This window comes from Neocloeon triangulifer, unplaced genomic scaffold, assembly GCF_031216515.1.
Source record: "Neocloeon triangulifer isolate White Clay Creek 2 clone unplaced genomic scaffold, ASM3121651v1 ptg000001l, whole genome shotgun sequence".
Taxonomy (NCBI): domain Eukaryota; kingdom Metazoa; phylum Arthropoda; class Insecta; order Ephemeroptera; family Baetidae; genus Neocloeon; species Neocloeon triangulifer.
The window spans coordinates 5,717,272-5,743,249 of NW_026775544.1; the positions used below are offsets into that span (position 1 = coordinate 5,717,272).

The 25,978-nt window shown below is 35.4% G+C and overlaps 4 protein-coding genes across 7 annotated transcripts; 2 read left to right on the top strand and 2 right to left on the bottom strand.

The window, feature by feature from the left end:
• The first annotated feature begins 952 nt into the window (after positions 1 to 952).
• On the top strand, positions 953 to 5,082 carry LOC132200677 (thioredoxin domain-containing protein 11). Its single transcript, XM_059626369.1, has 14 exons — positions 953 to 1,176; positions 1,240 to 1,485; positions 1,542 to 1,752; positions 2,031 to 2,264; positions 2,318 to 2,527; positions 2,583 to 2,774; positions 2,835 to 2,922; positions 2,974 to 3,167; positions 3,224 to 3,439; positions 3,499 to 3,663; positions 3,725 to 3,928; positions 3,987 to 4,180; positions 4,234 to 4,439; positions 4,493 to 5,082. Exons 2-14 carry the CDS (start codon positions 1,313 to 1,315, stop codon positions 4,678 to 4,680), a joined length of 2,475 nt encoding a protein of 824 aa, XP_059482352.1. The 5' UTR covers positions 953 to 1,176; positions 1,240 to 1,312; the 3' UTR covers positions 4,681 to 5,082.
• Positions 5,083 to 9,237, bottom strand: LOC132200757 (cytosolic endo-beta-N-acetylglucosaminidase). 4 transcript variants are annotated; one of them, XR_009442214.1, is made up of 11 exons: positions 8,912 to 9,237; positions 8,443 to 8,724; positions 8,234 to 8,382; positions 7,873 to 8,179; positions 7,641 to 7,818; positions 7,379 to 7,591; positions 7,076 to 7,317; positions 6,882 to 7,025; positions 6,731 to 6,829; positions 6,446 to 6,681; positions 5,083 to 5,148 (listed from the first exon to the last, which is right to left on the bottom strand). XR_009442214.1 is itself a non-coding variant. In XM_059626573.1 (11 exons), exons 3-11 carry the CDS (start codon positions 8,718 to 8,720, stop codon positions 6,555 to 6,557), a joined length of 1,737 nt encoding a protein of 578 aa, XP_059482556.1. In that variant the 5' UTR covers positions 8,721 to 8,724; positions 8,777 to 8,858; positions 8,912 to 9,237; the 3' UTR covers positions 5,155 to 6,554. The 4 variants fall into 4 exon arrangements, 3 of the variants coding, with proteins under 3 accessions (XP_059482556.1, XP_059482677.1, XP_059482475.1); XM_059626573.1 differs by lacking the exon at positions 5,083 to 5,148 and adding an exon at positions 8,777 to 8,858 and having other exon boundaries at positions 5,155 to 6,681; XM_059626694.1 differs by lacking the exon at positions 5,083 to 5,148 and having other exon boundaries at positions 5,155 to 6,681; positions 7,653 to 7,818.
• Positions 9,238 to 9,453: 216 nt separating this feature from the next.
• LOC132200955 (uncharacterized) lies at positions 9,454 to 12,349 on the top strand. The gene is made up of 7 exons (XM_059626819.1): positions 9,454 to 9,706; positions 9,850 to 10,004; positions 10,064 to 10,207; positions 10,261 to 10,377; positions 10,435 to 10,562; positions 10,900 to 11,220; positions 11,473 to 12,349. Exons 2-7 carry the CDS (start codon positions 9,861 to 9,863, stop codon positions 11,663 to 11,665), a joined length of 1,047 nt encoding a protein of 348 aa, XP_059482802.1. The 5' UTR covers positions 9,454 to 9,706; positions 9,850 to 9,860; the 3' UTR covers positions 11,666 to 12,349.
• A 1,961-nt stretch (positions 12,350 to 14,310) lies between these two features.
• LOC132196840 (opsin, ultraviolet-sensitive-like) lies at positions 14,311 to 25,923 on the bottom strand. The gene is made up of 7 exons (XM_059619757.1): positions 23,451 to 25,923; positions 21,587 to 21,766; positions 19,007 to 19,222; positions 18,594 to 18,724; positions 18,360 to 18,532; positions 17,025 to 17,173; positions 14,311 to 15,144 (listed from the first exon to the last, which is right to left on the bottom strand). Exons 1-7 carry the CDS (start codon positions 23,543 to 23,545, stop codon positions 14,934 to 14,936), a joined length of 1,155 nt encoding a protein of 384 aa, XP_059475740.1. The 5' UTR covers positions 23,546 to 25,923; the 3' UTR covers positions 14,311 to 14,933.
• Between the last annotated feature and the right edge of the window lie 55 nt (positions 25,924 to 25,978).

Sequence of the window (25,978 nt, forward strand, 5' to 3'; positions counted from 1 at the left end):
TGGCGGTTGTTCTCTTTCGGGCACGAGAGGAAAAATAACACGTAAACGAAAATATACACCACAAGCAAGTCTTTATTAAGAGCGATGGTGCTCCTTGATTACACTTAATTGTGCCTTTTAATGTGGTAGGAAATTTTCTTAAGAAAATAAATTGAACATCTAGACAGCGGCTAACAAAACTTTGATATTGTCAAATGAATTACAATATTAATCTTAAGGATTAATGATAATTATTACACTGTTCAGATGTATGCGGATTTTAATTTTATTTTGGGAGTCCAAATTTTTGAACAAAATCAATTTAGAAGTATCTTATTGCCGATTGTCTTTTTTTTCTTCTTTACGCAAAAATAATCAAACTCCAACTTCTACAATCTAGTTCAAAATTCATAATTTTGAGTTTAAAAAATTATGTTGCATAGATTGAATTTGAAAATCGTAAGTTTGATCTACAAGGTAGATCTAGAATAGGTAAATAATCTTATATGATTGACTATACTCTATCGCGCGCATAGAAATATATATTGAATTTTAGTTTTTTTGCCAATACACACCTTCTAAAAATCAGTACACATAATTATAACTGCATTTTATGTTATTTGAAATGAAATTGCTAATAATTTAAAAACTTTAAATTGTTTGAATTTTTTAATTTACTAAAAATTACATTTTTTAGTTATAAAGAAATTAAAAAAAAAAATATTGTGAAGTGAAACTTATTTCAATAATAGAGTTTTCATAAATAAGTTAATTAGCTTAGTTAATTGGTCTATGTTAGTACATAAAAAATTAGCATTATTTTATATGCTCACGTAGTAAAGTAGCTAAAAATAAAATAATTAATTTATTTACACTTTTTAGTTAGACCAAGAGCAATAAGCCCCGCCTTTTTAGCTGGGAGAGTTACATAAACGGTGAAGCGACTGTCGCTCTCCAGCCCAGTTGCTGAAGTTTGTTGCCTTTGGCTGGTTCAAGAGGTTTCATGTTTTGCCATCATATGTTTTCATTGATCGCGGCCGTGTGATCGACGTTGCACACCTTGTTTTCATTCGTTTCTCCGCAAATAATGTTGACTTAATTTAATTAAGCATCAAGCATGTTTGCTCAAGCGCAGCACTCGTTCCTCCTGATCGAATTAAGCAGTTGAGTTGCGAACGACCACGACGCATACTCCGGGTAAATATCTCACAATTTTGACAGCTGCCCGAAATTGGGTGACGAAACCGCTTTTTCTTGCAGGTTGCCAGAGCTAGAAGGAAAAAGCGAAAAGGGACAACACCGCGTCCTGCCTGTCCTGGATGTTGACTTGGTTATGTCTTCGACTGTCGACGACACTACCACGGATAATGCTGAAAGTAGTGTTCCTGAAAAACCGAAACGTGGCTCCGAGACCTACACGAATTGCGCGAACATGTTCTTCTACGTAAGGGAGATCTGCTTTTTCCTCACCATCGCAGTCACCTCCTACGCTGCCATCCACAATGCGTAAGACTTTTCATAAAAAATTTAGAGGTCGATCATAAATATCTTGAATTTTGCAGGCCAAAACTCGTTTCCCAAATTTTGCCGGCTACCCCCTTTTTCGGCCAAAACTCCCACATCATTGATTTCTACAATGGTGAGCTCAGCCCTGCTTTCGAGAAGATTTCTGAGTCCGACTTGACTTTCGTCATGTACTACGCCCCATGGGACGCAGAGAGCCAAATAGTAAAAGCAGAATTTGACCTTTTAGCATCTTACTACAGCGATGAGGTAAATGCAAATAAAAAATTTGAACCGTTTCCTTATTTTATTTTTAATTATGAAAAAATTCTATCAACATTTGAATTTTGTAGGTATTGAAATCAATTTCTGCATTTACAGAAAGTGATTTAAAGTTTTTATTAGACACTTATGATTTTTAATTCAAATAGTTCGTTAACTTTTGTTCCAACAGAACAACAATCTTGTCTTGTAAAGCTATATATTATTGCTCAATTTTTTCAATAATATATTTTCAGGTGCTCTAATCAAATTTTTTTCCTTGACAGATCAATTTTATTGCCGTGAATTGCTGGCACCCTGTTGGAGAGTGTAGACGACAATTCAACAAAGTGCAACACTTTCCTGTGCTCATCGCGTACCCCTCACTACGTAGCAAAGGCATTCAGTACAGAGGAATCAAAAAGGCTTCTCACATGGCCAGATTCTTGAAAGTAGCTCTGCGACCTTTGACCCGGGTTGATGCGACTCCAGACCTTCTCGACCTTATGGCCAAATATGACGTAGGATTTTTGCACACATTTTATCTTCTTGTAACAAAATGTTTATTTTGCAGGCTGTCATTGTGAGTTGTGTGGACATGTCAAACAGCAGGTCGGGCTACCAGACTGTCTACTTGTCATCCCTGATGGCGCTCGAACGAGATCCTTTCCAGGAAGTAGCGTTTGGGGTAGTTACGAATCCAAAGACTTGTGTTGAGCTGGGTTTCGAAAAGGAAGATTTGACTCTCCCCTGTGCAAAACTGTACCTATGGAATGAAACTTTGGTATTTTTTTTTAAATTGATTTAAGTTCCAATTAGGGCAAATTTGTCCTTTTCAGGACTATGAAGGGGACTGGCTTAGTGAGAATCTGGTCAAGTGGGTGTCCAGTAACATTCACCAAGCGGCTGTTTGGGTGACCCTTCCCGGCTCAAAATCGATGACTTTAGCCCCTTATGTAGAAGAAGGGCCAGCCCTTTTGATGTTCACTCCCAGAAATCCATTTTTCTCTACAACCCCATATTTCAATTTGGTAGTATTGCCGCAAAAATGTATGTTTTTTAACTTAAATTAAATCTTAATATGTTTGCAGCTGAGGGAAATTGGTATAGAATATTACAACTGTAATAAAAACTCCATCGTTAGTTATCTGTCTCAACATTTGGCAGCAGAAAGAACTGGTAATATTTAACCTTGAAATTTAAATATTTTATAACATTATTATTGCTCAGCAAGCAAACAAAAACATCGTAATCAAGAAAAATCGTGCTTCACATCTGTATCAAAGGGTGACAATTACTGTCCAATGACAACTAAAGCTCCAACATGTGCCACTGTAACTTTGCCTGCAGCCATTAATTTCACAATCAGTTCTAAAATGCTGAGAGAGAAAACTGAGCGACTCAAGTGGGAAACAAGTTGTGAGGTAATTATACAAGTCTGTCTTAAGTTTTTATCTCAATTGAATTTTAATTTTGGAAGGATGCCAACGTGCGTCTTAACACCAAACTGTGGAAAGCAGAAAACTGTCTGGTTCCCTCGACACCAGAAGTCGTTTTGCCACCAAACAGAAACACTACCTCAATCACAATCGATCCTAGAACTTTGTCGCTGGGAAAAATTAAGAGGGACCAAAGATGTAAAAGGTTGCTACTTGGACGAAGATTGCATGTTCCAGTCTACCCAAAAAGAAGCCAAGTATTGAACCAATAAATTTGTTCGAAAGCATAATATTTTTATTTTGGTTTCGGTTTTAGGAGAAGTTCGACTTTAGCCAGTTGCAAGGGTTGTCATGCACCAACAACAGGTCTCTCTCTCTCCTTGCACTCGACTCGTTGGAGTTTGGTGAATTTGCAAAGCACGTAGGTGTTGACACATCACAGATGTTGGATAAGACTGCTGTTGTTATTGTTGATGGTGCTGTAAGTAATCTGAGATTTAAAAAGAATTAAGTATTTTTAAATATTAATAATTAATTTCCAGTCAGAAACAAGCAACTTGCTCATTGGACCTATTACTAAAGTGACCCTCACTGAATTTCTGGTCAATCACACCGCAAACTCTCTACAACGCTCCAAACGGACTTTCGAGAGAGACGAATACAAGAAACTTTGTCCTAGTGGCTCTTTCTGTGTACCTGAACTGAACACAACTAATTTTCTTGCCAGTGTGCTTAAAGAATCAGAGGTTTGTTTATAACTAATCATAATCCCTATGAAATATTTATTTTATTACATTAAATTAGGATGTTGCTGTTCTCTATCACTCCCCGCTTTGCGGAATGTGTGGCAGCGCCAGCCTTGCTTTTCTAACAGTGGCCCGATTGTTTCAAGGAACGTCGAATCTGCGATTCGTCCGCATCGATGGCGAAAACAACGACCTTCCGTGGCAATATTCCATGGAATCCTACCCTACAATTTTATTCTTCCCTGCTTTCGGGTTCAGAAATATAACTTTTTGTGTTGAATAATTTTAAATTTTTGTAATCTTAGAAAATCTGAAAGCAGAGTTTTCTCCCGAAGACAACCGATCACCGTTGAAACTCTGACCCATTTTGTATTGGCGAACCTGAGAACTGATTCCAGACTTCACTCCCTGCTCAGTTTGCACGGCAGCAAGAAGCAAGCAAGACTGCACACTCTGACAGCGCTAAGGAGTTTGTCCTCTCAGTACAGATTGCAAAGACAACAGAAAAATTGTATTATTAAAACCAACTTGTCTTGTTATTAAATTAATATTTTGCAATTCCAGGTTCGGCTTTCTTGCCCTGGCGTAGGTTTAAGCAGAGGTCGCAGTACTTAAGGCTCTTGCACCTTGCCCTAAACAACTCCTGCCTGGAGGAAGAAGCTACAGCCAGTCTAAATCGATATTACCACCTTTCGCCTCACACCTCGACAAGGAGCTTCAAGCAATACTCGATACGACATTTAAGACAATGAGCAATATTATACTCGTCAAAAATTTTTAATCAAAATGTATTTCTGGATTATTTTGATTTTGTATGCTATAAAAATTCATTTTTCATTGTCATCTAAGCTTTGAAACCAAATCAATTATTATATTTTTCCGAAATTCTGTACAAGATATTTGTCTTTCGTATTATTGCGGAACAATTTGACTGTGTAAAATGTTAAATGTGCGCAGAGATAGCGGAAGAAGTTATCGGATGGCTTTTTCTTGTGATATGTACAGTTCATACTGGAGGAGTAGTGCTAGAGAAACCTATTTTTATAACAACCGTCTGCAAAGCCTCAGAAATGGTTATTGCGATTGAGCAATTCATTGTTTAGATATAATGCTGTTTTCAATAAATTACTGTTTGTGCATTAAAAAAAAGGGAATTATTTGAGTTTCACTTTTTGAATTTATTTAAAGGAGGTAACTTGAAAAATAAATCTTTTAAACAGGTTAGATGAATTTCATACGAGAACGCGCTAAAACTGCCGATCGAAATACAACATGGGTCGATAATTTTTTCAATGATAACCACCTGTCCATAGGTCACCCCCATGTGGTTAAAAAAAATCCCAAAATTTTTTTCGAATTTTTCGAATTTTTTTTCAAAAAACTCAAAATTTGAGTTTTTAATTTTACTATGAGAGATAAAAACTTCTAAACAGCTTTTCTAGACTAATTTTGCAACGCCCGACAACTTTTCAATGCTGACCAAACGTGTACAAACACGTTTAAGGTCACTTTCAGACAAATTTTGACTTTGACTGAAATTTTCGAAATGAACGCCCCCTTGGATATTTTTGCAGGTATAGGGAAAAATGTAGCCCATCTAATTTTAAATCGATATGGTGATTTCCAGAAATATATTATTTTTTGTTTTTCTTTTATTAATAGGTGAATGAATAAAAACGTTAGATTTTGGGTTTCCTAGTGAGGAGTGAAATCTCGGAATTTGCTTCAATCGTCCGATTAATTCTCGCGCTAAGAATTTACTTTGAAACATAACTTTTCTAGACGTATTTTTAGTTTTCCAACAATTTTTCAATAGTAACCAAACGTGTACATACACGTTCAAGGCCATTTTTAGACAAATTTTGATTTTAACTGAAATTTTCATAATGAACGCCCCCTCCGATTTTTTTGGTGGTATAGGAAAAATTGTAGCCCATCTAATTTTAAATCGGTATGGTAATTTCCAAATGTATATTATTTCTTGTTAAAATTATTTTAAAATTAAAGTAAACCAACTCCGACCATGAGCGTATTTTCAGCGCTTGAAACGCACAAAACCTAATGTTTTTCTTTGTTCGCCTTTTAATTAAAGAAAAACAAAAAATAATATATTTTTGAAAATCATCATATCGATTCAAAATTAGATGGGCTACATTTTTCCCTATACCTGCAAAAAAATCCAAGGGGGCGTTCATTTCGAAAATTTCAGTCAAAGTCAAAATTTGTCTGAAAGTGACCTTAAACGTGTTTGTACACGTTTGGTCAGCATTGAAAAGTTGTCGGGCGTTGCAAAATTAGTCTAGAAAAGCTGTTTAGAAGTTTTTATCTCTCATAGTAAAATTAAAAACTCAAATTTTGAGTTTTTTGAAAAAAAATTCTAAAAATTCGAAAAAAATTTTGGGATTTTTTTTAACCACATGGGGGTGACCTATGGACAGGTGGTTATCATTGAAAAAATTATCGACCCATGTTGTATTTCGATCGGCAGTTTTAGCGCGTCCTCGTATGAAATTCATCGTTAGAGATTACAACAACACCATAAAATGCAAAGAAGTTCGACTTTTAAAGCCAGTTGGAATATTGAAGTTTACTTAGTTAGAAGGCACTTTAACCAAATAAAAACTCCTCATTGGAAGTACTTTGGAGGTGAAATTGATATCCATCCAAGCAAGACTTCCGTCGCACTGCACCCAAGGATCAAAGATATCTCGGTGACTTTGTAGTACCTCTTTTTCGGTGCAAGAAGGTATTGCCTGTAAAAAATACTTAAAGACATCTTAATCACATTACTTAATAATTCACCTCAGGGTCCAACCAGTTTCTTCGTCATATTCATCTTTAATTAGCTCAACAGTATTTTCTCTAATGGCAAGACCATTTACACTTCCGAAATACTCATCTCTATAAATGATTTTTTTAGATAATTCTGTAGACATTAAAGAATTAATGATACTTTAAGTGCCCTCCTTCCTTATCTTGACATAGGATTCCTAGGGCAAGGTCTTGAGGACAAACTTTGTCCTCTTTTGGGCTTTTGACAGCGTAATAGACACGAAGGCTATCGGTAGGGCCAACTTCAAGAGAGCAAAGGAAAAGCCTAAGAGTTTTCAATAGAGTTAATTATAAATATGAGCAAGTAAAAGTTACTTGTGGAAAATAATTTGACCAAAGGCTTGGATGTTTTGGGGCCTTTTCAAGAGCAGGCAGCCTCCTCCGTGGTAGGCATCCTTCGACCAGTGGCGGACACATCCTGAGAATTTTATCATTTTGATTTCAGGCTTGTTTTCTGCATCTCCACCAGGCAAATCACAAACATCCTCGACACAGATTGGAAGACAAGGTTGGGGCATTTGCAGACTCAAGTTGTGCCAGGGCTGATCACTTTTCACCTTTATAGAAATAATTTTTTTTTTCAATTATTAAAAATAAAAAGAATTGAAAAGAATTTACCTTTCCGTGGTCGTAGCTCTTCTTGCCGTAGCCTTGACAAAATGAGGTTTCGAAGGGGAACTCGGACGGACCGTGAATGTGCAGCAAAGGCCAAAGCTTACGCCAAAAAGTGTACTCCAAAGGGGTGAATTTTTCTTGGGCCCAGCATTCGTGCACCCATCCTGGGGCAAACAAGGCAACTGACATGTCATGAGCTCTTGCCTTCTCAACCGCCTAAAGTAATTTGAGTAAAAAACCTAAAAATTTAATTAAAAAATATAACAATCATAATTACAGCGCTGGTATTGAAGCCTCCTCCACCGTAGCAGTTCCGACCAAATATGTCAACTCCAACATAAACATCGAGAGCTCTCACTCCGGCTAACTTAACACTCCTGGCCAAGCCTTCTTCTTTCCAAACATAATTGAGGAAAATTCCATCACATACATCAAAGAACATCCTGAAATTTATTACAAATTAATTAAAATCTATTTAAATTTCTTATGCTAATTACTTGTTTTCCTCGTTCAATTCATTCTGCCACTTGAGTTTTCCTTCTTTAATGACACTGTCATACCAGATAACTTGGGAGTGCAAAATTTCCTTGTGCATTGCTTTAGTCAAATCCGCAACAAATTCATGCAGGGTGCGGACATCTTCTTGATTCACCTTGTTTTCAATATTAATCAGCCACCCGTCCATTCCACTGTATTTGCTGATTTGCACGAGCTGCTGGATGAATTTAACTCTCACCTCCTGCGAGCTGTGCAGATATTCTTCTAAAATTTTCTTCCCCGTGTCGCATTCAGTGATTATTGTACCTGAAAATTACCAGCTTGAGAATAGATTTAAAATTTCAAATCCAAAGGTTTTACCAAGAATCAAGACACCGTGAAGGTGAGCTGCATTGACCCAAACCGGTGGAGCTATGGTGACAAATTTGTGGCTGAAATACACAAACATGTCGATTCCGGCCCAGTGGAAGAAACGGTAATCTGTGTGTTTTTCACTTCCGTGTACAAATCTGAAATTTGTTCTTTCACTATAGCGCTTGCTTTTTAAATAGTGCAAAAGTTTTCAAGACCTGTCATCCAAGTAACCTCCTTTCATGTCATGACAAACAAGAGTTCTGGGGACGGTGTGGCGATCGTAGAGTTTTGTGGGACGCCACTGAGTTTGGTGACAGTACTGCGAGGTGCCCACACTGCTGCATGGAGTTCTGGAGGACAAAGGACGGATTTTCCATGAGCACTTGTCTGGCTTCCAGGACAGTACTTCTTCAACGTTCAGCAACGGCGTGCACTCCTCAAATTTGTTGCATTTGGCCAACGGGCCACCTAAGTCTTCAGGTGGTGGCTCCATTTATCTGTCAAGAATAAATGATTCAAATTAATTAATAAATGTAGGGATAAATAAACCTCTGTAAATCATATAAATGCATATATCTGATCAAGCAATCATGAGCTTTGCAGTAAAATTATGAACATGAGGCCAGGAAAGCTAAAAAAAATAAAAAAAATTATATATGGTATGTAGATAATTTTTTTGCTTACCCTTCAGCTGGGTTATGGGGGGTGTCCAATACTTTTTATTCACTCTTACAGCCAGCCACTTGTCAATGAAGAAATTTCAAACCAGGCGGAATAAGGCGCTTCACCTTTGACCCGCCATAGTTCACGCTGTTCTTACAATCTCTATGTATTTACCTTTTACTCATACATATTGATAAATTTATAATGAAAAGTTTTTAAATTCATAACAGCATTATAGAAAAATTAAATTGTTCAATAGCTAAAGTGGCTAAGAAAAATAACAAAAATAATAAAGACCAATTTTATTATTTAGCGCATCGCGCACACAAGCCGAAGGCGAAAATGTGATGGTGGGCGCGGCTTTCAAAAGCAGCAACTGTTTACAAAAGCTGGTTGGACACGAGAAATAATTTATAGATTTCATTAAAATAAGTTAATACAATTTTGATAATATTTTTTTATTTTAAATTATTTTAATTAAAATTTCAATTAATTACCGTATAATTATAAACGTTTTGTCGTAGAAATATTTTTGTCAAGATGCTGCTTCTGAAATTTCCCATAATTTGTAGGCGTGTCCAACATTGTAAAAGTAAATAAAAATTCATAACACAGAACTAACGCTCTCAAATCTTGCAAATTTTGTCAATTTTGTTTGTCGCTCAATCATATCAATGGATTGAAGTTTTTCTTTGAATTTATTCACGATGAAATAGAAATTAAGAATGTAAGGATGCATCTTGACCTTAACTTTCGCCCGTTTCCCTGCCAACGCAGAACTTCAACGTTCAAAGCACATTGATTTGCAATAAGAAGGTATGTACATATGTATAAAGTTTTCTATGCAACATAATATATGAACTAATGAATGCTATTGTTAGAACTATATTTTATTGCTCTCTGTATTGAATCTTATTCATATTTCAAAAAATATAAAGTTCGTCTTCTTTTCTTTTCAGTTTTAGTGGAAATGAGGACCAAGAATTTTGTCGTCCTCTTGGTTTGCATCATTTGCACCAGTGTGTACCTGTGTTTGTTTGGAAGCCAACGACCGACCATCGAGAACATAGTTTCTCAAACGCACAAGCAACTCAACAATTTGAAGTCATTCAAAGTAAGATCTTGTTATGATCACAAAAATTATGACATTATAAAGTGTTTTTGCTCTTCCAGGAAAATTTGATCGACATTGAGGAAAAAACTTTGGAAGTAGATCCGAAATACTTAAACCTAGTCGGGCTACAGAAAGACACACCGGTAAAATACTACCCATCGAGTGCTTGGACAAACTCCAGCTTGCCTGTCATCGTGACATCTGTAAGTGAATCAATCTGTAAAAACCTCACATTTTATCGAATTTCACTCTTTAGGTGACATACGACGAGGAATTTGATGCGATCGGGTTTGTACGTAACGCACACCATTTTGCACCAAATCATACAGTGATGGTGTACAATTTAGGGCTGGGCCAAGCAGAGCTGGAAAATGTAAGTAGCTTTGGTATTTAAAAAAAATATATCAATATTAATAATGTTTTAATTTAGGTTTTAAGGCATTGTAATCACTCTAGATGTGTTGTCATTATGTTTGACCTCAGGCAGTTTCCATCTCATGTTGATGATAATAAATTACATGCATACAGACCACTCATCATTGCTGATGCAGTAATCAGGTAAAATTATATTATTTTTTAGGCTTTTCTCACGATTCACTTAAAACATCATTCTCATTTATTTAAAAGTTTAATTTCACAAGATTATTAAAAAAGATAATTTTTAAATGCCTGAAGTTATTAAAAATTATGCAGGTTAAATGGCAGAATTTTAACTTTGCATCATCATGGATTTACATGGTTTGTTTGCAGTTGTGGTTATAAATTTCTCACTTTTAATAGTAATTTATTATTTCCAAAAAAGTCATCTTAGCTCTTTAGTTGATGAACTAAGTAAAATACTTTCTTAAAATTGTAAAATTGTAACTAATGGACAATTGTATTGATTTTGAATCAGGGCTGGTGCGGTCATTTACATGGACAGTGACCAGCGTCTAACGAGCGGCCGTCTCAGCTCTCTGCTTGCGCTGGCCGAAAAGGGAGGTGGCGTCGTGAGCTGGCCCACAAGACACGCGACCTCCACTCTGACCCATCCCAAGATGTTTGATTTTTTCCACACAACGCCTGACAATTTCCTCTTTGTGCCTATGGTGCTTTCCTCCCGTCTAGTCGTTCTCAACACAAAACTTGTGCAAGACAAGTTCCTCGTGCCGTGGGTACAGTGCGCACTCACCGCTGAATGCATCGCCCCCGTAGGCTCTCAGTCGTCTGGTTGCAGGTATATTTTTATTTTCATAATATCGCTGCTGATGCGCACAAATTTCTCAACTGTATAAAACGTCTTGAGTCACAAGCACTAATTTCTCCAATGCATAGGCCATAGAAAATGAGTATTTTCTTCCATAATTTTTTTTCAGTTATTGTTGATAAGTTTTGTACCTCAGCAGGGATTATATCAAATTTAATCAAATAAATAGAGTAAATTAATTTTAAACTATTGAAAGTTATTTATTTTCATTTTTTGCTCCAGATTTGACAAGAAACCGCAGTACCGGTACTCAGGGTGCCACCGGTATGACAATTCCGCTCTCAACCTGGCACTGGCCCTGGCCTTCAACTTTGACGACTCAAAGTACTCCTACTCGGGGAAGGAGTCATTCTTCAGGATAGCAAAGAGTAGTTCGGAAACAACTGCAAATTTAACGGATGTGTTGGACAATTGAGTCTTTTTTAAGTAATTTAATTTGTGGTCACTAGAAAAATTTACTTGGAATTTCCTTCATTACATTCTATTTTCTCTTTGACCATCGACTGATGACACCGAAACTCTAAATGATTATGACAAAATTCAGTGTTGTCCTAGTTTGCTAAATTCCCTTGTAATTTCCCTTTTGCGTCCTGTAATGGGCAGCTGAAAATTCATCATTTTTAAACACTATTGTTCAGCATCATTTTGCACTTTCAAAAAGTGCACGGTACTGATTTTCGTAAACTAAATTTGTGATTCTGTATCTCCTTTGAATCTTGATTGTACAGTGTGAATTTCCAACAATAGTCGTAAGGAATCTTACCGTTTCAAGCTCACTTTGAAAGTGAACTCCATTCACTATGGAGCTCATTTATAAGAAACATTTTTGCACAACAAATTTCATAATTTTATTTTCATTGGATAAATATGTAAATTAGTCGTGAAGAAGTGGATTTCAGGAATAATTATTCATATTGATTGGATTGATATTTCGGCATTTAATTCTACAATTTCAAATTGTTGGATTTGCTTCAGCCAATTATTAAATTATTTTTGCTCTCAACAAAAATTTAGTTCATCAATTGGAGACCCAAGACGTGAAAGAGAACAAATTGTGAAAAAGTGATAAAATGATAAGAATTAATAAAGATAAATTAAAATATAAACATTTTTTTTAATTATATTTAAAAAAAATCTATTAATTCTATTTTGAAAAAAAATGACTAAACAAGGAACAAGATGAAATAAAACGCAGTGCTCTATTTAATAAAAGAAAAAAAAATACTAACTTCATTGCTATAAAGGCGAGAAAAGCAGAGCCTATTATTATGTAACCCTTCATGCGGTATCCCCCCTAATAAATCAATGGGATGAATATGACTGTTTGTGAGCCGAAACTGCAAGAATTTTGAAAAAAAAAAACTAGACTATATACCACATCAGAGCCGGCGGCTGCAGGGGTGAGAGTTTGACATATTGTAAAATCGCAAATAAATATGAGATAATATAAAACCCACCCCCGTAAATGATCCCTCTCAGGTCGTCTGCTCTTCTTGTTCAAATCGTAAAGTTCGGCCAGCTAATTTGTGACCTTGCCAGCTATATCGCGTTCATTTCTGTGACTTGTGACTCCAGGAGGAACCGGAAAGGTCAATTTCTTGCACCTGGTTCTCTGAACACCTGATGATAACTTCTGTTTTGTCCTTCATTGCAGGTTCGACCTTCCTTTTCTTCTTCTTTGGTTCTTCCATTGTGCCTTAAGAGATTTTGAGCACAAAAAAAAACGATCAGTCAATCAGTCTGTTAAAATTTTTAGCATTATATTTCTTTACAAATGAGATCATACTACTTGAGTGGAATTAATTTCTGGAACAAGGCAAAAATGTATTTGACGAGAAATCTTTGAAAAATAGCGTTGCTGCTCATGCTAAAAAATATGTATCTATTGCTTTCTTCCACTTCATTGCAATATAGTATTATAGAGTTAGGAGCTAATGGGGGAATATTTCGCTCAGGGGAATGAGACTCTTTGATTAAACAAATTCCTTTTTTTTTACAAAACATGAATTATATTGCATTTTGCTTTACATAAATATTCATTACATATATTATACATATATACAGACCACACATATACAGTATATTTATTTATTAATTTCAAACAACCAATTACCCTCCTCAAAATGAGTGTGGATATCATATTTATGACATAAAAGATTTCACAGCTATTTACTCACGTTCGCTCTTGATAAATAAAAATAAAAGTGCGTAGAAGTTTAACTCGGATTACTTCTGCAGAATGGTTCAAGATTATTATGGTGAGCAGATTTAAAAGGCTGGGAGCAGAGAGGCATAATGATTTCATTACAACAGCATAATTTTCCAATTATAATTATCAAGACGCCCTACTAGTGTACATTCTTGGGTTCCAGGAAAAGAAAACTTGACTGGGGGAAATTATAATTAAATTTGCTTTTTAATGAGTGAGCGCCGCCGCGCGCGTGTCAAAATTTCCCCTTCTCCATAGGTCGCGCCGGTTGCGGTTGAGTGGGCAAATATATTTATCTAAATTAAAACGACTGGAGACACTTGCAGCAAAACACGCATAAATTCAACAATAAATTTCACAATTGATAATTATTGACAACGGTAAATAGATTTCTATCTCTCATTGTATTACTAATCTCTAAATTTTTCAAAGCTTTTGTTTTCCCCTTTGTAGTAAAAATCTCCAAAAATATGCAATTATTGAGATTGATAAGAAGATATTAATTCATACTTTTTAATGGAAGTGAATTTAACACTCTAAAATGAAAAAATCGTGGGGTCACAAATAATGGTAGTCGAAGTTTTAATTCTCACAATGAAAAATTAAAAATAAGAAAAAATCAATAATAATTTAATATTAAAACACTAACATATTTTTGACTATAAGGAATCGTAAATCTTTTAAATGTAGTAAATTACGAATCAAAATATTTCAACATTAATATTAATTTCCAATTTCTCCCTGAAAATTCCTTATTATACATACTTCAGGTATATGGAGGATAAAATCTTAAAATAGTTTCAACGTAAAAGATGTTTCAAAATATAAATTATGTAACATTATGTCAGAAATAAAAAGTAATGAATTGAGAAATTCTAAAATAATTTTTTTTCCTTTAAATCTGCTTGGAAAAATTTTTTCCTACACAAGGTAGCCCTGGTAGCCATTGTGTATTATATAATTATACCACCAAAATTAATTAAGGTTTTTAAATGCAATTATAATATTGCTTGACGACCTAATTAAACTAGTATTGATAAAAATAACTTGCAGATTTAATTCCTCATGATTGAAAAATCCTTAAATTACTCATAGTTTTCCAAGAAGATTTTGCGGGTTGCTTAATACACTTGGACCTGACTGTAATTGACGGTGTAGTCAAAGTTTCTTTTGTTCATTTATTTAATGCATAATGCCTTTGATGAAAATGTACATTTTTAATTATATGCGACAAGAGCCGCTTCCAGTCTCCACGCATATAATTAAAAACCGTCGATGCTGCCGTCTCCGTCTCAAACACTTGAAACTGTCTTGCGTTGATGTTATGCGATGAAAAAGGCAGCGCGCACTTTTATTTCATTCACCTCTCATGCGTGCATATGCTGATATGGTTGTACAAGTATATCTCTGGTGACAAAACGCACACACTCGGTCTTTCCATTTCCAGATTAAAAGCTTGAAAAGTGCGAAGTTTTCACAGCGAGGCAGCGGCCTGACTGCCGAGCGAGGCGTTTTCTGAGGGCGCGGGTGCTCCGAGCGGCTCTTTGATGTTCAGCCACGGCCATCTCTTGTTCAACTCGGCTCTGTACCTTGGATGACTTATTGCATACACGTATGGATCGACACACGCGACCATTTTGCAGAAAAGCGCGGGCACCATCGACACCTCCGGGGTCAACAGCTTTCTGCGAACATAGGGATTATTCCTTGGTGTCTCTTTTAAGTCTAAAGTCTCGACGGGAAAAGTTGTGAAAGGCTGAGGGTTATAGTTCAGGTTTCTCTGCGCCTAAAAAGCAAAGTGGATTAAAAGAAGAGACTCTGCGTTTTAGCGAGATTTAAACTTTTCCATAAAAGACGCACGCTTTTCGGCAACTTCAGAATTTGACACAAAGGCAACGTTGCGATGAAGGAAAGTTAAAATAAATTATGGCCATGCTATACGGCTTAACGGAAGCAATACATACGGCAATATAATGAAGACGATCCAAAAGCCTGACTAACTCGCAACCTAACCTTCACCGGCCGCGTTTACATGGCTTTTTCAGCGGGACCAATTAAATTACACAAGTGGATTGCATATATCTTATGGCAGGGCCAATTTTCGATTGAAATAGTTTTAACGTAGAGAAAGAAATCTGCATTAGAAATATTTTTTTGTTTAAATGTCATCATCATTTTGGATTATTGTGTAATGTGAAAAAAATGGTCTAAAATTATTTGACAGCATCATAATTTGATAAAATGATTGTGAGGTTCAAAAATTAAGAATTAAAAACCTTCAGATTACATTTTCATTAAAAACTTTCCACCAAACCAAGGGGGAAAAAGAAAGAAAATAATTATTTGCTACTTTACTTACTTCTATTTTTAATTTTAAATTATTTTTATTTGTCGAGCTAATAAATTTAATTGGAATATATAGGGTCATTTAAAATATTCAGCTTCGGTTCGATCCCATTATATAACTCTTAAAGGTCGTCATGGTTTTTAGTTTTGTACATGAACATTTTTTTTAAATAGTTATAGAACTTGTGCTTAAATTAAGCAAGTAATAAATCAAACAGGAAAGACCAATATTACATACATATTGTACTTATAAGAAAGGTCCAGTTTATTGTGAGGTTTTAGCAAAACATTTGAAGCATATTATCTAAATTTTGATAATAAAAAAAGGGCAGGTATCCAGTCTAGTTAAGTGAAAAGATTTTTCATATGCAGCAAAAATTAATTTCATATTTATTGAGCGTAATATATGCCCGGATCAAATATTGTTTGAGCTACTTTTGGCCTAGGGGTCCAATGAGACCAATTCTCGGTATCTAACGGTATCTATACCTGATATAAGGCGCTTTATAAAAGTCTGGAGATCGACCAAAGCTCTTATGTAAGATGAAGCCAATAAGCTGGATCTAATGGAACTTCCGAGGAAACGTTTGCAGTAAAAGTCAGACAAGTTATTATGTGGAAGCAGTGGGAGGCGCATGTGTTTAAAAAGTAAGCTAAAAGCCAAGGAAACCCGAGAAAAATTAATAATATGTGATCCTGCCGCGTGTTTTCTGATCGGGAAAATCATAAATTTATTTATTTTAGTTTCCCTCCTGTTTAAAATTTTATCAGAAAATACAAGTTAATTTTTGGAAGCTAAAAAATTGAAATGTGTTTTCATAGAGAATGGAAAATAATGCCAAATTCACCTGTTTCTTTAAATAACTAAACAATCCATATTTGTACGTGTAATATTGTAATAAATATCCTTTTAGACAATTCTGCACTACTGAGGAATTCATAACATTATATTGCAAATTTAATTAGTAATTAGTAAAGAGGCGAGAAAGTGGCATTCATGGAGAGCAAGCAGGCTTGTTTCCTTTCAAACTTTGTCGATGTCATCACGCATTCCCTATCAAATTAAATCTGCATTCAAGAAAGTCAACAGACTGCGCAAGCAAAGGAACAAGCGCTCTACATTTTACCTCAAAGGAATTTTTATTATTGCCTTTCTAATCACAACCCCAATCTAAAAAGTTACAAGAAATCAAAAACACAAAGAAAAACTTTCACTCACTGATTTCCAAACGCGCCAATCAAGGCGACTATGGCGTACGGAGTCCACGAAATTACAAAGAGCAGGCAGATTCCAATCGCAGCCCTGCAAATGCGGATCTCGGCAGACGCAGTCGTTTTCACCCGTCTTCGCAGTGACTCGACGTTCATCTTTTAGTGCCTGAAAACATGAAAGACAACAGGCTCTTTTGTCGACAAATCTGCGGCCCTAAAAATAAGTATTAAGAGCAAACTTTAAAATTGCTTTTCCGTGTTGGCTGGGATTTGAGAAAGCATGCAACATGCCCGACACAAATGACGCGCGCGTTGCCTACAGCAGTAATATGTAGGCGCTCATCCACCAACTAATGGAAGGAGATCTCTTTTGTCCCCCAAACAGGAAACTTTTCTCATGAAAATAATCAGTCTCCCAATTTTCAGCCTTCCGCGAACCTGAATGCAACGAGAAGTTTCTTCCGCGCTTTTACGCTTGATTGAATTGATCAAAATGCCAACCTGAAAGACGTTGATTAATTCAGAGAAACTTGACTCTGTTAAAAGTTGTGTCAGCGGTTACAAGGCTTTTGATTCAAAAAAGGTCTTTAACGGTAGCAACAGCTTTTTTCAAAATAGTATGTATCCTTCCTAGACGCAATATTTCATTCAACTCAATATTTAGAGTGTTCTAAAGAAGCAAATATTATATGTCAATGTCAAAGTCAAAGACACATCCTGGTATTTTTTTTTTTTTTTTTTTTCTTAAATCAGTTCTTATAAATGTAGAACAATTTTCATGACAAAAGTTGCAACTGATTCACCTTTTCCAACCAAGAGCACTTGAACCTAACAGGAGAGAATGTTAATTAATGTCTGGATGATTTAGCATGTCTTGATGTTTAACTGACTAGTGACTACAATTAATGAATTTGTCAATCACAATCAAATTCGAGACTTAATTTTAATTAAAAATCGACCCAGATTATCCAGAAAGTGATCATATAACGGTTCTCCCTCAAGGGATATAAAAATTTAGAGTGGATTTTTGGTACTACATGGCTATTGGGCCGAGAGCTATTTAATTTCGCGGCTCACTGGTTATATAATATAATAAAAGAGGATAAAGTCTGATTAAGTCTAAATCCGACGAGAAAGAAACAACAATATAAAGTTCGTGCGCAGAGAGTTAATTGGTTGTAATCTCAGCTCGAGATAATATAACAGGGGGTGCATTAGATTTTGATTTATGCACGAAACACAGCAGCCCCAAACGAATCGCTAATGAATTGATCTAATTAATTGGATATTGATCGGCGCGTCGCGGTCAATCAGAGAGTACTTTGCATACCCCAGCACGTACCTGCTCCTTGAGGGCTCGCTCGTGATTTATGACAAGGCCGACTATTTGTGAGTAGAAGTAGATTGTGAGCGACATGGGGATGAGGTAGGCGAAAACAAAGATGGTCAGCACAAAGAGTTTGGTCGACACCGTCTGCGTGATGAAGTCGAAAGTACAACTTGTTAGAAATCCTTCTGCAATTGACAGGCAAAAAGAAAAATATTGACGCACGTTTGAAAAAGTTGTTCTTGTCACCTGGCACATATCTGCCCCAAATCTCAAACAAGGGCAGCATCGCCCAAGGGGTCGCCCACGTCCAGGTCAGCAGCGCCAAAGTAATTGCTTTCCTCTTGCCCACTTTGCCGTTCAATGGACTAGTGATGCACCTGTACACAAAATAGGAAAACTTTTTCTCCAGAGAAGTGTACGTGCGTGTAATTGAGATTAAAGACCGACCCTTCAGTAATGACTTTTATTTACAGAAGTGAAAGAACTCAGCGTCAAAACAGGGTTCTTTTTTAACTTAATAAAAGATATATTAACTCATAAATTTCAGTTCTTTGCTGAAAAATGGGTTCCCAAAAGAGAAGTGGAAAAAAGGTATGATTCATATGTTTCATAGATTTTTGCAACTAATTAAGATAATTTTGTGAAAATCTTTTTCGTACTTGAATCTGTCGTATGCAATGCAGGCATTTGTCGAGGCCTGGACTAGGCCGGTGAAGGCGCCGACAGTGCCGTAAACCTGGCACCAGAAGTTGCCAGCCGCATAACCCTGGTGGAATGAGTTGTACACAAAAATGGGCGATTTGGCCATCATCGCGAAGTCGGCAATCGCCAGGTTGATGACGAACACGTTGGAAGCCGATCGCAGCGATTTGGCCCTATCGACAGACATATTTTCAAAGTAATATTATTTAATAATGAAAAATAGTGCGCCGGAATACACAGAAAACATTTATTCTCCAAGTAAAATTGATTTTTTTGTACTGAGAAATGTGTGGAAAGCGAATTTTTAAGGCTTATTTAAGATTCAATTCAGCTAATCTGCTAATCGTCGATGAGCTGCAAAATGAGAGTTTATTGTGTTTTTCTGCGGTATGTTTTTAAAACAATACTCTCTGTATAAAGGGTCTTCTCTCGACCAGGCATGAGAAATCTGCAGCTCACAGTGGAAATATGTAGAGCAGGATATTGGATTTTTTTTTGCTTCTTTTCAAACAAACAACAGAAAAACGCAATTTATACAACAATAAAATTCACCGAGCTTCAATTCAAATTCAAATAAATACCACCTAGATTGTGAAATGCTTTTTCTTCAACATTTCTTCTGCTCACAATCAAAATTCTGGTCATCATAACGATAACGTTATTCTACATAAGACCTTATTTTTATCAACCGATGCTCGACACAACATTGAAATTTGCTTACATTAGCTGGTCAGAAGTATTGCCAATTTGATGGCACCATTTCTGATTAGTTCACGAACCATGGGAACCCGATTCCATTGTTGCATTTGACCCCATTGATTTTTATTACCGGACGATATATACTAATATAGTTTGGTTCACACAATCATAAGTAAATTTTTCAGTCAATGTCAAGAAATCTTATAATTTTTTTTCATCAATAAAAAAAAACAGCAGTACACTAAACCAATTAAACCATGTTAGTGTTGAATAAATAAATTGATCGAGAAAAATGAATAATTATAGAATGAAAAATTTCTTACTTGAAATAATTATTTGAGAGAATTGATTACAAATCTTCTCGGTAATTTGAAAATTGCGCATCTACATTAAAAAGGGTGGCGAGGTCAATTTTAAATGAGTGTCACTTTGCTGATAAATACATGTTATTTTTATGAAATGACGTTTTTAATGTGTATAATAAATCTATTGTAATTAGAAATTGTTGTCCCAAAATTTAGAGCAGCACTAATTTTCAAAGAAGCGACAAGACAATTTTATTAAAAATTCAATTCTTTTCTAAAGAATATCAATCATTTTAAAATATTGCAAAGTATTTTATGAAATTTGTAACAAATTTCGACAAATAGTGAAAAACTGAAGATTGAAATTAAAAAAAATTACTGCTAATAACAGTTGATTTTAATGGCAGGTCATGTCATTTTGTCTACAAATACTGGGATCGCGTTTTGAATGAAGTGAGGCCTACTTTAGTGCGACCAGATTGTGGGTGTATTATTTGTTTTATCAAGGGTCAAGAGCTTTTTTGCCAATGAATAATGTGTATTGTATGCCGTAATGCCGTGCTGTCGCTCCGAGAATTTAATCCAGACGGCTTTTTCATTCAAATGAATAAATGATTTGTACACTAAAGCCAGGGTTGATATAATTTTCCCAACAAACAGCAAACTGGGAGCAAACAAAGCTAGTGTTGATCTAAATAGAAGAAGACAGAACAAGTTAATGGAATTTTCTGTGAATAACTTGTTATTTTTCTTCAACGAGAGAAAAAAACTTCTTGCGTGCTTGAGATAAAATTGTGCCTTAAACACAAAGCGAAAAGGCAAGGAAAAAGTTTAATTAAATCTATTTGCTGGGCGCTATACAAATATCAATTAATGTTTTATATTTTTCATGACAAGTTTAGTGTATTTTAACGCAACAAAAATCATATGCTTGTAGAAAAGTTTGCAAAATTTTCTTGAAGCCAGGCATTTGAAGGAAAAAGTTCAAAGATTGTGAAGATGTTTTTGTTCTTTAAAAGTTAATTAAAACAGCTATTGTCAGTGTTTCAGGTGGAACACAATGTATACATAAAATTTTCAAATCAACTACATAAATTCAAATTTCCCTGACGAGAAAATAATTATATAATTCAAATTTTAAATTTGAATGTTTTAGTAACTCTCAATTTGAAAATATGTATTAAATGCCATGTATGCGTTAGTTATTACATTTTTATAATAGATTCCTTGGGTCATGTAAATGAAAAAATTTCTCGAATATTGAAAAGATTATTCTAAGCTTTTTTAGCATTGTATTCTGGAAAAAACATTTGGATTAAAATGAGCCTTCCTGTGATGACGTCCAGAAACACAAAACTCGCCTGCGTGCCTTTTTTAGGCTTATCATTTCGGTATTTTTTTCCACTTTGAAATTGTTAGCCTTTTTGATGGCGGTCACAAAGTTTTCACGCGTATTTTTTATAAATCATCAAAGCAGGAAAACCCAGGTTGAAAAAAGGACAATGAGATGAGAGACGGGAAAAGTTTACTCACGTGCTGAAAATCCAGATTACCAGCCCATTTCCAATCAGAGACACTATGAAGAAAAAGATGTATACTGTCCCGAGAAAATAGTTGAGAACAGGCTCAGGAGCTTCGTAGGAAAGCCAGTGGGGTGGAACGTGAATCAAGTCTTCCGCATTCAGGTTCCATCCGATCAACTTGTGCACTGATCTAGAAATTTGTGGTTAGTTTCACTTTCCGCATAATATTATGTTACATAACAAAAGTATAAAAGGGGAAAAAGACGCTTGGAAAATATAAATGAAAAAATATTTATAACACATTGGCTAAAAATTCTTCACTTATTCCAAAGTTATAATTTTCCTAGTCTTAAAATTGACAAATTTTGAATATGTAAGAAGGATGAACTTGGGCAGCAGGAAACAATCAATAAAAACACTAATAGACTAAAATTTTACCACTTTTCCTACAATTATTTTTCAAATAAAATACTTCTCTGTCTAATTTGCCTGATATTTGAGAAACATTTTGTGATATTCGACCTGCTACAAAATGGTTCTTAAGTATTCTGACATTCCGTTATAGCTATAGGACCATTTAATGTGTGGAAAAACATCCATAATGCAAATTTTTCTCTTTGATTCAATTTGCTATGATTTACTGCCACACGACAAAAAATTTACAGAGAATGAGTGCACGCGAAACGCAATTAAAAAAAAGCTGCTTTGTTGTGCGGCCTCTGTGTCCAGCGCGTTTGTCGATAATTGCTTTCATGACAAGGCCGCACTGGGGACTGGGGTAAAATTCACGCGGGTAATTCGGATTTACGCAGGTACTGACGCGGTCCATCCACAGGCATGAGATTTTTTCCAAACAAAATCACTCTAATTCCTGAATACAAAATATGCTTGTAATTTATTAACCACAATAATTCATAGCTCACAGTGGAATTTAAAAAAATTGTTCACAGGTTAACATTTGAAAAATTTAAAATAGATCAAATTAATCTTCAACCGAACTCCCTGCTACTTCTGCTTACACTTCATGAACACTGATGTATATTAACAAGGCATGATACAATACATTTAAAGGCCTCTAGCTCAAGCAGTAATGATTTTTTGGTTTTTTTTTTCTTGAAATTTAAAGAAGACAAGTTCCCTGAAGTTAAAATCACGCCTACAGGCAAAAATTTCGCACGTATAAGGGTTCAACGCCGCAAAATCTAGAAATAAATTTATAGAAGTGCAGATACTGACTGTAGATCTCAAAGTGTGTAGAAACAAAAATTCTCAATTTTAGCGGGAAAAGGTGACCTTTCTACAAACTTCTATTTCAAATCTTGCGAATTCTTTCAATCGCATTCCGCATTTTTGTTTATAGTCATGAAATACTGCGTTCTTTCAAATTCAAGATTAATAAAATCATTACTGGAAATGGACCTTTACGAATATCATGTCACGTGGCAATAAACACATTTATTTTTCATTTGAAACAGACTAATAGGACATGGAAAAATTGCTAAGAATTGGAATGTTTTGAACTCTGAACTAACCCAATTGTGCAAAGTTCCAGAATTTTAAAAATGTTTAAAACTATGTTGGTGGTTAACTAAAATTGATATTTAATTATTGCTATTAGTATTTAGGGTAATCAAAGAAAAAAAAGTATACAAAAAAAAGATAGATGCTTATAAAAAGGCTGTAAGAGTTCAATTTTGATTTTTTTTTTTTTTTTAACAAATTTCAATAACTCCAAGTTGCATAATTATATAAATTTTTTGTGAGTATTTTGAGTGAAATCAGTTGGTTTAGTACAACAGTAATAAGATTGCATAATATAAATAAATTTATATAAAAATGTTGATCAAGAGTTGAAACAACCCTTTATTACTCACTTGTTAGCGGCGTCGTCAAAGATCGTCAAATTTGTATTTTCCTGCTCCGATAGGCAATCAAGGCAGATGAGAGGAAGGCTGACGTTCGGCATCATTTGAGCAGATAAATCGACCTGTGGCAGCGAAAGTCTCTTCTCGCGATGCAACCCCGCCGGCAGCCGTCGACTCTCTGATCAATCTGGTGCCGCAACCCCTGCCGATTCAGCGCCGTGCGCCCTTCCTGCCGCCGGAGCGCGCTCAGTGTTTGATGATCGGAATCACACAACCACCCGCACAACTTTTGTGTATAGCTGAAAATTTTAATTAAATGCCGCCGCCACACAACGGGACAGATATAAAAGTGGTCCTATTTAATGAAATTTTTAACACGCGCATTGCAAAAAACGACGTGGAGCACCTTTTTTAAAAATTTCTACTCAAAAATTTTAACATTAAATAATAACTTACTCTACTTTCGAAAAATTTGCAACTGGGAATCGTTCTTCTAACAATTATTTCTGCTTTTAAAGTAAAAATGTCGCAACAATTTTAAAATTATTATATTTAGCGTGTTGGATTGAAAAGTATATTTTGCAGATGATTTTTAACTATGAATTGCAATTTTCTCAGGGTTTACATTTTTTATTTAAATATAAAATTAGCCCTTCCTTAACAAAACCTGCTCATTGTAAGACGCTTTTGGTTTTAAATTAAAACTGTTTAATTTTATTATTGTCGATAGTTTTAATGATTCATGCAATTTTTATGGTTTTGGGTGGAAATAAAGCTTGAAAAAGTTTTAGCTCGTCGTTTTCTCACCCTTCACGTTTTTTTCTATTTTGGTGTGTGTGCATGCAGAGGAGTGCAAAATTTTCATGACTGCACGTTCAGGAAAATTTAAATGGGACAGGAATAAACTTTTTTACTAGGCGCAAAGACAAATTCTTGTTGGCCTGTGCCCTTCAATGCTGGTGAAGAAGGCACCACCCAATTTCTTTGTTGGGAAAGTGGCAAATACAGCTTGAGGCTGTACAAGTGAATGGAAAGCACTTCTTGAAAATACTTTCGCCCGCACGCGAATTCTATTTTGAGTGGGGCATGGTGACGAGAAAGCTTCACTCGATGCGGTTTTAGTTTCTTCTTTGGTTTCATGGAAACAACTTGTTCATGCAATATCAGTGGACCAAGTTTATCAGCGTGGTGCAGCCTGCTTTGATTGGCCAGACGTAAATTGTGAAATTTTGATTGTTTTGTGATTATATGCTAGAGGGTCGTCATAGTGGCTATAAATCTAGATTATTTTGTTCTTTCCTCAAAAATATATCGATAAAAAAAGCTTGAATTTATACATTTAAATCTTTATTGTTTAAAGAGCTCACGGTGCGACATAATTTGCTCATTTGCAATTTAGGTAATGGGGAAGTAAAAGATAAAGAGCAATAAAGATTATACAAATTATTCATAATCTGGAAAAGTCTCTTTTCAACTAATTAGATACTTCTGAACATAAGATAAAAATCTGACTTCAAACTTCTATGAGCTAGGCGCATGAAGAATTGATGGAGGCAAAATACAAAGTAAAATAGTGGGCAGTATGTGAAAGGGTTCTGTTTCGAAACGAACAAAGTTTGGGCTGGAGCTTAACAATTTACTCAGCCCTTGTTTGGTAGCCACGAATTTGCTAGTCTCTTTTGTAGGTGGAACTTACTTCACTTTTAATCGCCCCACGCGAATTTGATTTTGCAAGACAGCATTTTGTACTGAAAAAGCTTTGGATGTGAATTTAGTTGCGCAGAGAGTGGGCGAATGATTATCAGTGTTGCCCGGCATAATCTAGCTAAATTTGGATTATATAGCGTTTGCTAAAAGGGGATTAAGTTGTGAGGGCTCACCAACAACAGTTAGTAGCTGACCCAATGCTATAATTAACAAGTCAAAAATCAGCTGTAGAGATCTTAGATGTATAAAGACACCAAGTCAAAGTTTAATTCATCCATGCTATCAATATTAAGCAAAAAACTCGTTTAAACTTGAAAAAAAATCACGTTAGGTTCTGGAAATTGGAGCTGGTCCAGAGCATATTTACTGTGGGCGACTGTGGGAAGATCAGATTATTGTGAAAAATATAATAAAAAAAAGAAAGGAACTGGAATTGTTTTAGATAGGTCCCCTCATAAAGCAAGGTCACTGATAAATGTAAATTGAATGGGAGAGAGTTGAGATTGGTGGTAGAAAATATATTATTACTGTGAAAAAATGAGACGCCAACCCTCACAGCATTATATTATGGGGAAAGTATTAGAACAAATTGCCTTCGTCTAACAAAACGACACGTATCCAAAAAGATGTGATAACGATTGTGGCGGATTGTGGACCCTCGATTTATATTCTTTTCAAAAAATAATGTTATCAGAGGTGCATTCAAGTGAATATTTCTTATAAATGGGTACGCATTGTCAGAATAATGGATTTTGGGGCAAAAATGTTGAGGCAGGAAAAAAGCAACCCATAAACAATCTTGCACCTAACAAATTTATCACCTAACTTTT

Bases quoted from the DNA above. Each gene is read 5' to 3' on its own strand.
- LOC132200955 (XM_059626819.1), top strand. From the start codon at position 9,861: ATGAGGACCAAGAATTTTGTCGTCCTCTTGGTTTGCATCATTTGCACC. The intron at 10,208-10,260 runs GTAAGTGAATCA...TTCACTCTTTAG, and splicing joins TGCCTGTCATCGTGACATCT to GTGACATACGACGAGGAATT. The intron at 11,221-11,472 runs GTATATTTTTAT...TTTTTGCTCCAG, and splicing joins TCTCAGTCGTCTGGTTGCAG to ATTTGACAAGAAACCGCAGT.
- LOC132200757 (XM_059626492.1), bottom strand. From the start codon at position 8,720: ATGGAGCCACCACCTGAAGACTTAGGTGGCCCGTTGGCCAAATGCAAC. The intron at 8,383-8,442 runs GTCTTGAAAACT...AACAAATTTCAG, and splicing joins GGAGGTTACTTGGATGACAG to ATTTGTACACGGAAGTGAAA. The intron at 6,830-6,881 runs GTATCATTAATT...AATCATTTATAG, and splicing joins AAGGAAGGAGGGCACTTAAA to AGATGAGTATTTCGGAAGTG.
- LOC132196840 (XM_059619757.1), bottom strand. From the start codon at position 23,545: ATGATGCCGAACGTCAGCCTTCCTCTCATCTGCCTTGATTGCCTATCG. The intron at 18,725-19,006 runs GTACGAAAAAGA...TTTTGTGTACAG, and splicing joins ATTGCATACGACAGATTCAA to GTGCATCACTAGTCCATTGA. The intron at 17,174-18,359 runs GTACGTGCTGGG...AGGCACTAAAAG, and splicing joins AGCGAGCCCTCAAGGAGCAG to ATGAACGTCGAGTCACTGCG.
- LOC132200677 (XM_059626369.1), top strand. From the start codon at position 1,313: ATGTCTTCGACTGTCGACGACACTACCACGGATAATGCTGAAAGTAGT. The intron at 1,753-2,030 runs GTAAATGCAAAT...TTTCCTTGACAG, and splicing joins CATCTTACTACAGCGATGAG to ATCAATTTTATTGCCGTGAA. The intron at 2,528-2,582 runs GTATTTTTTTTT...TGTCCTTTTCAG, and splicing joins ACCTATGGAATGAAACTTTG to GACTATGAAGGGGACTGGCT.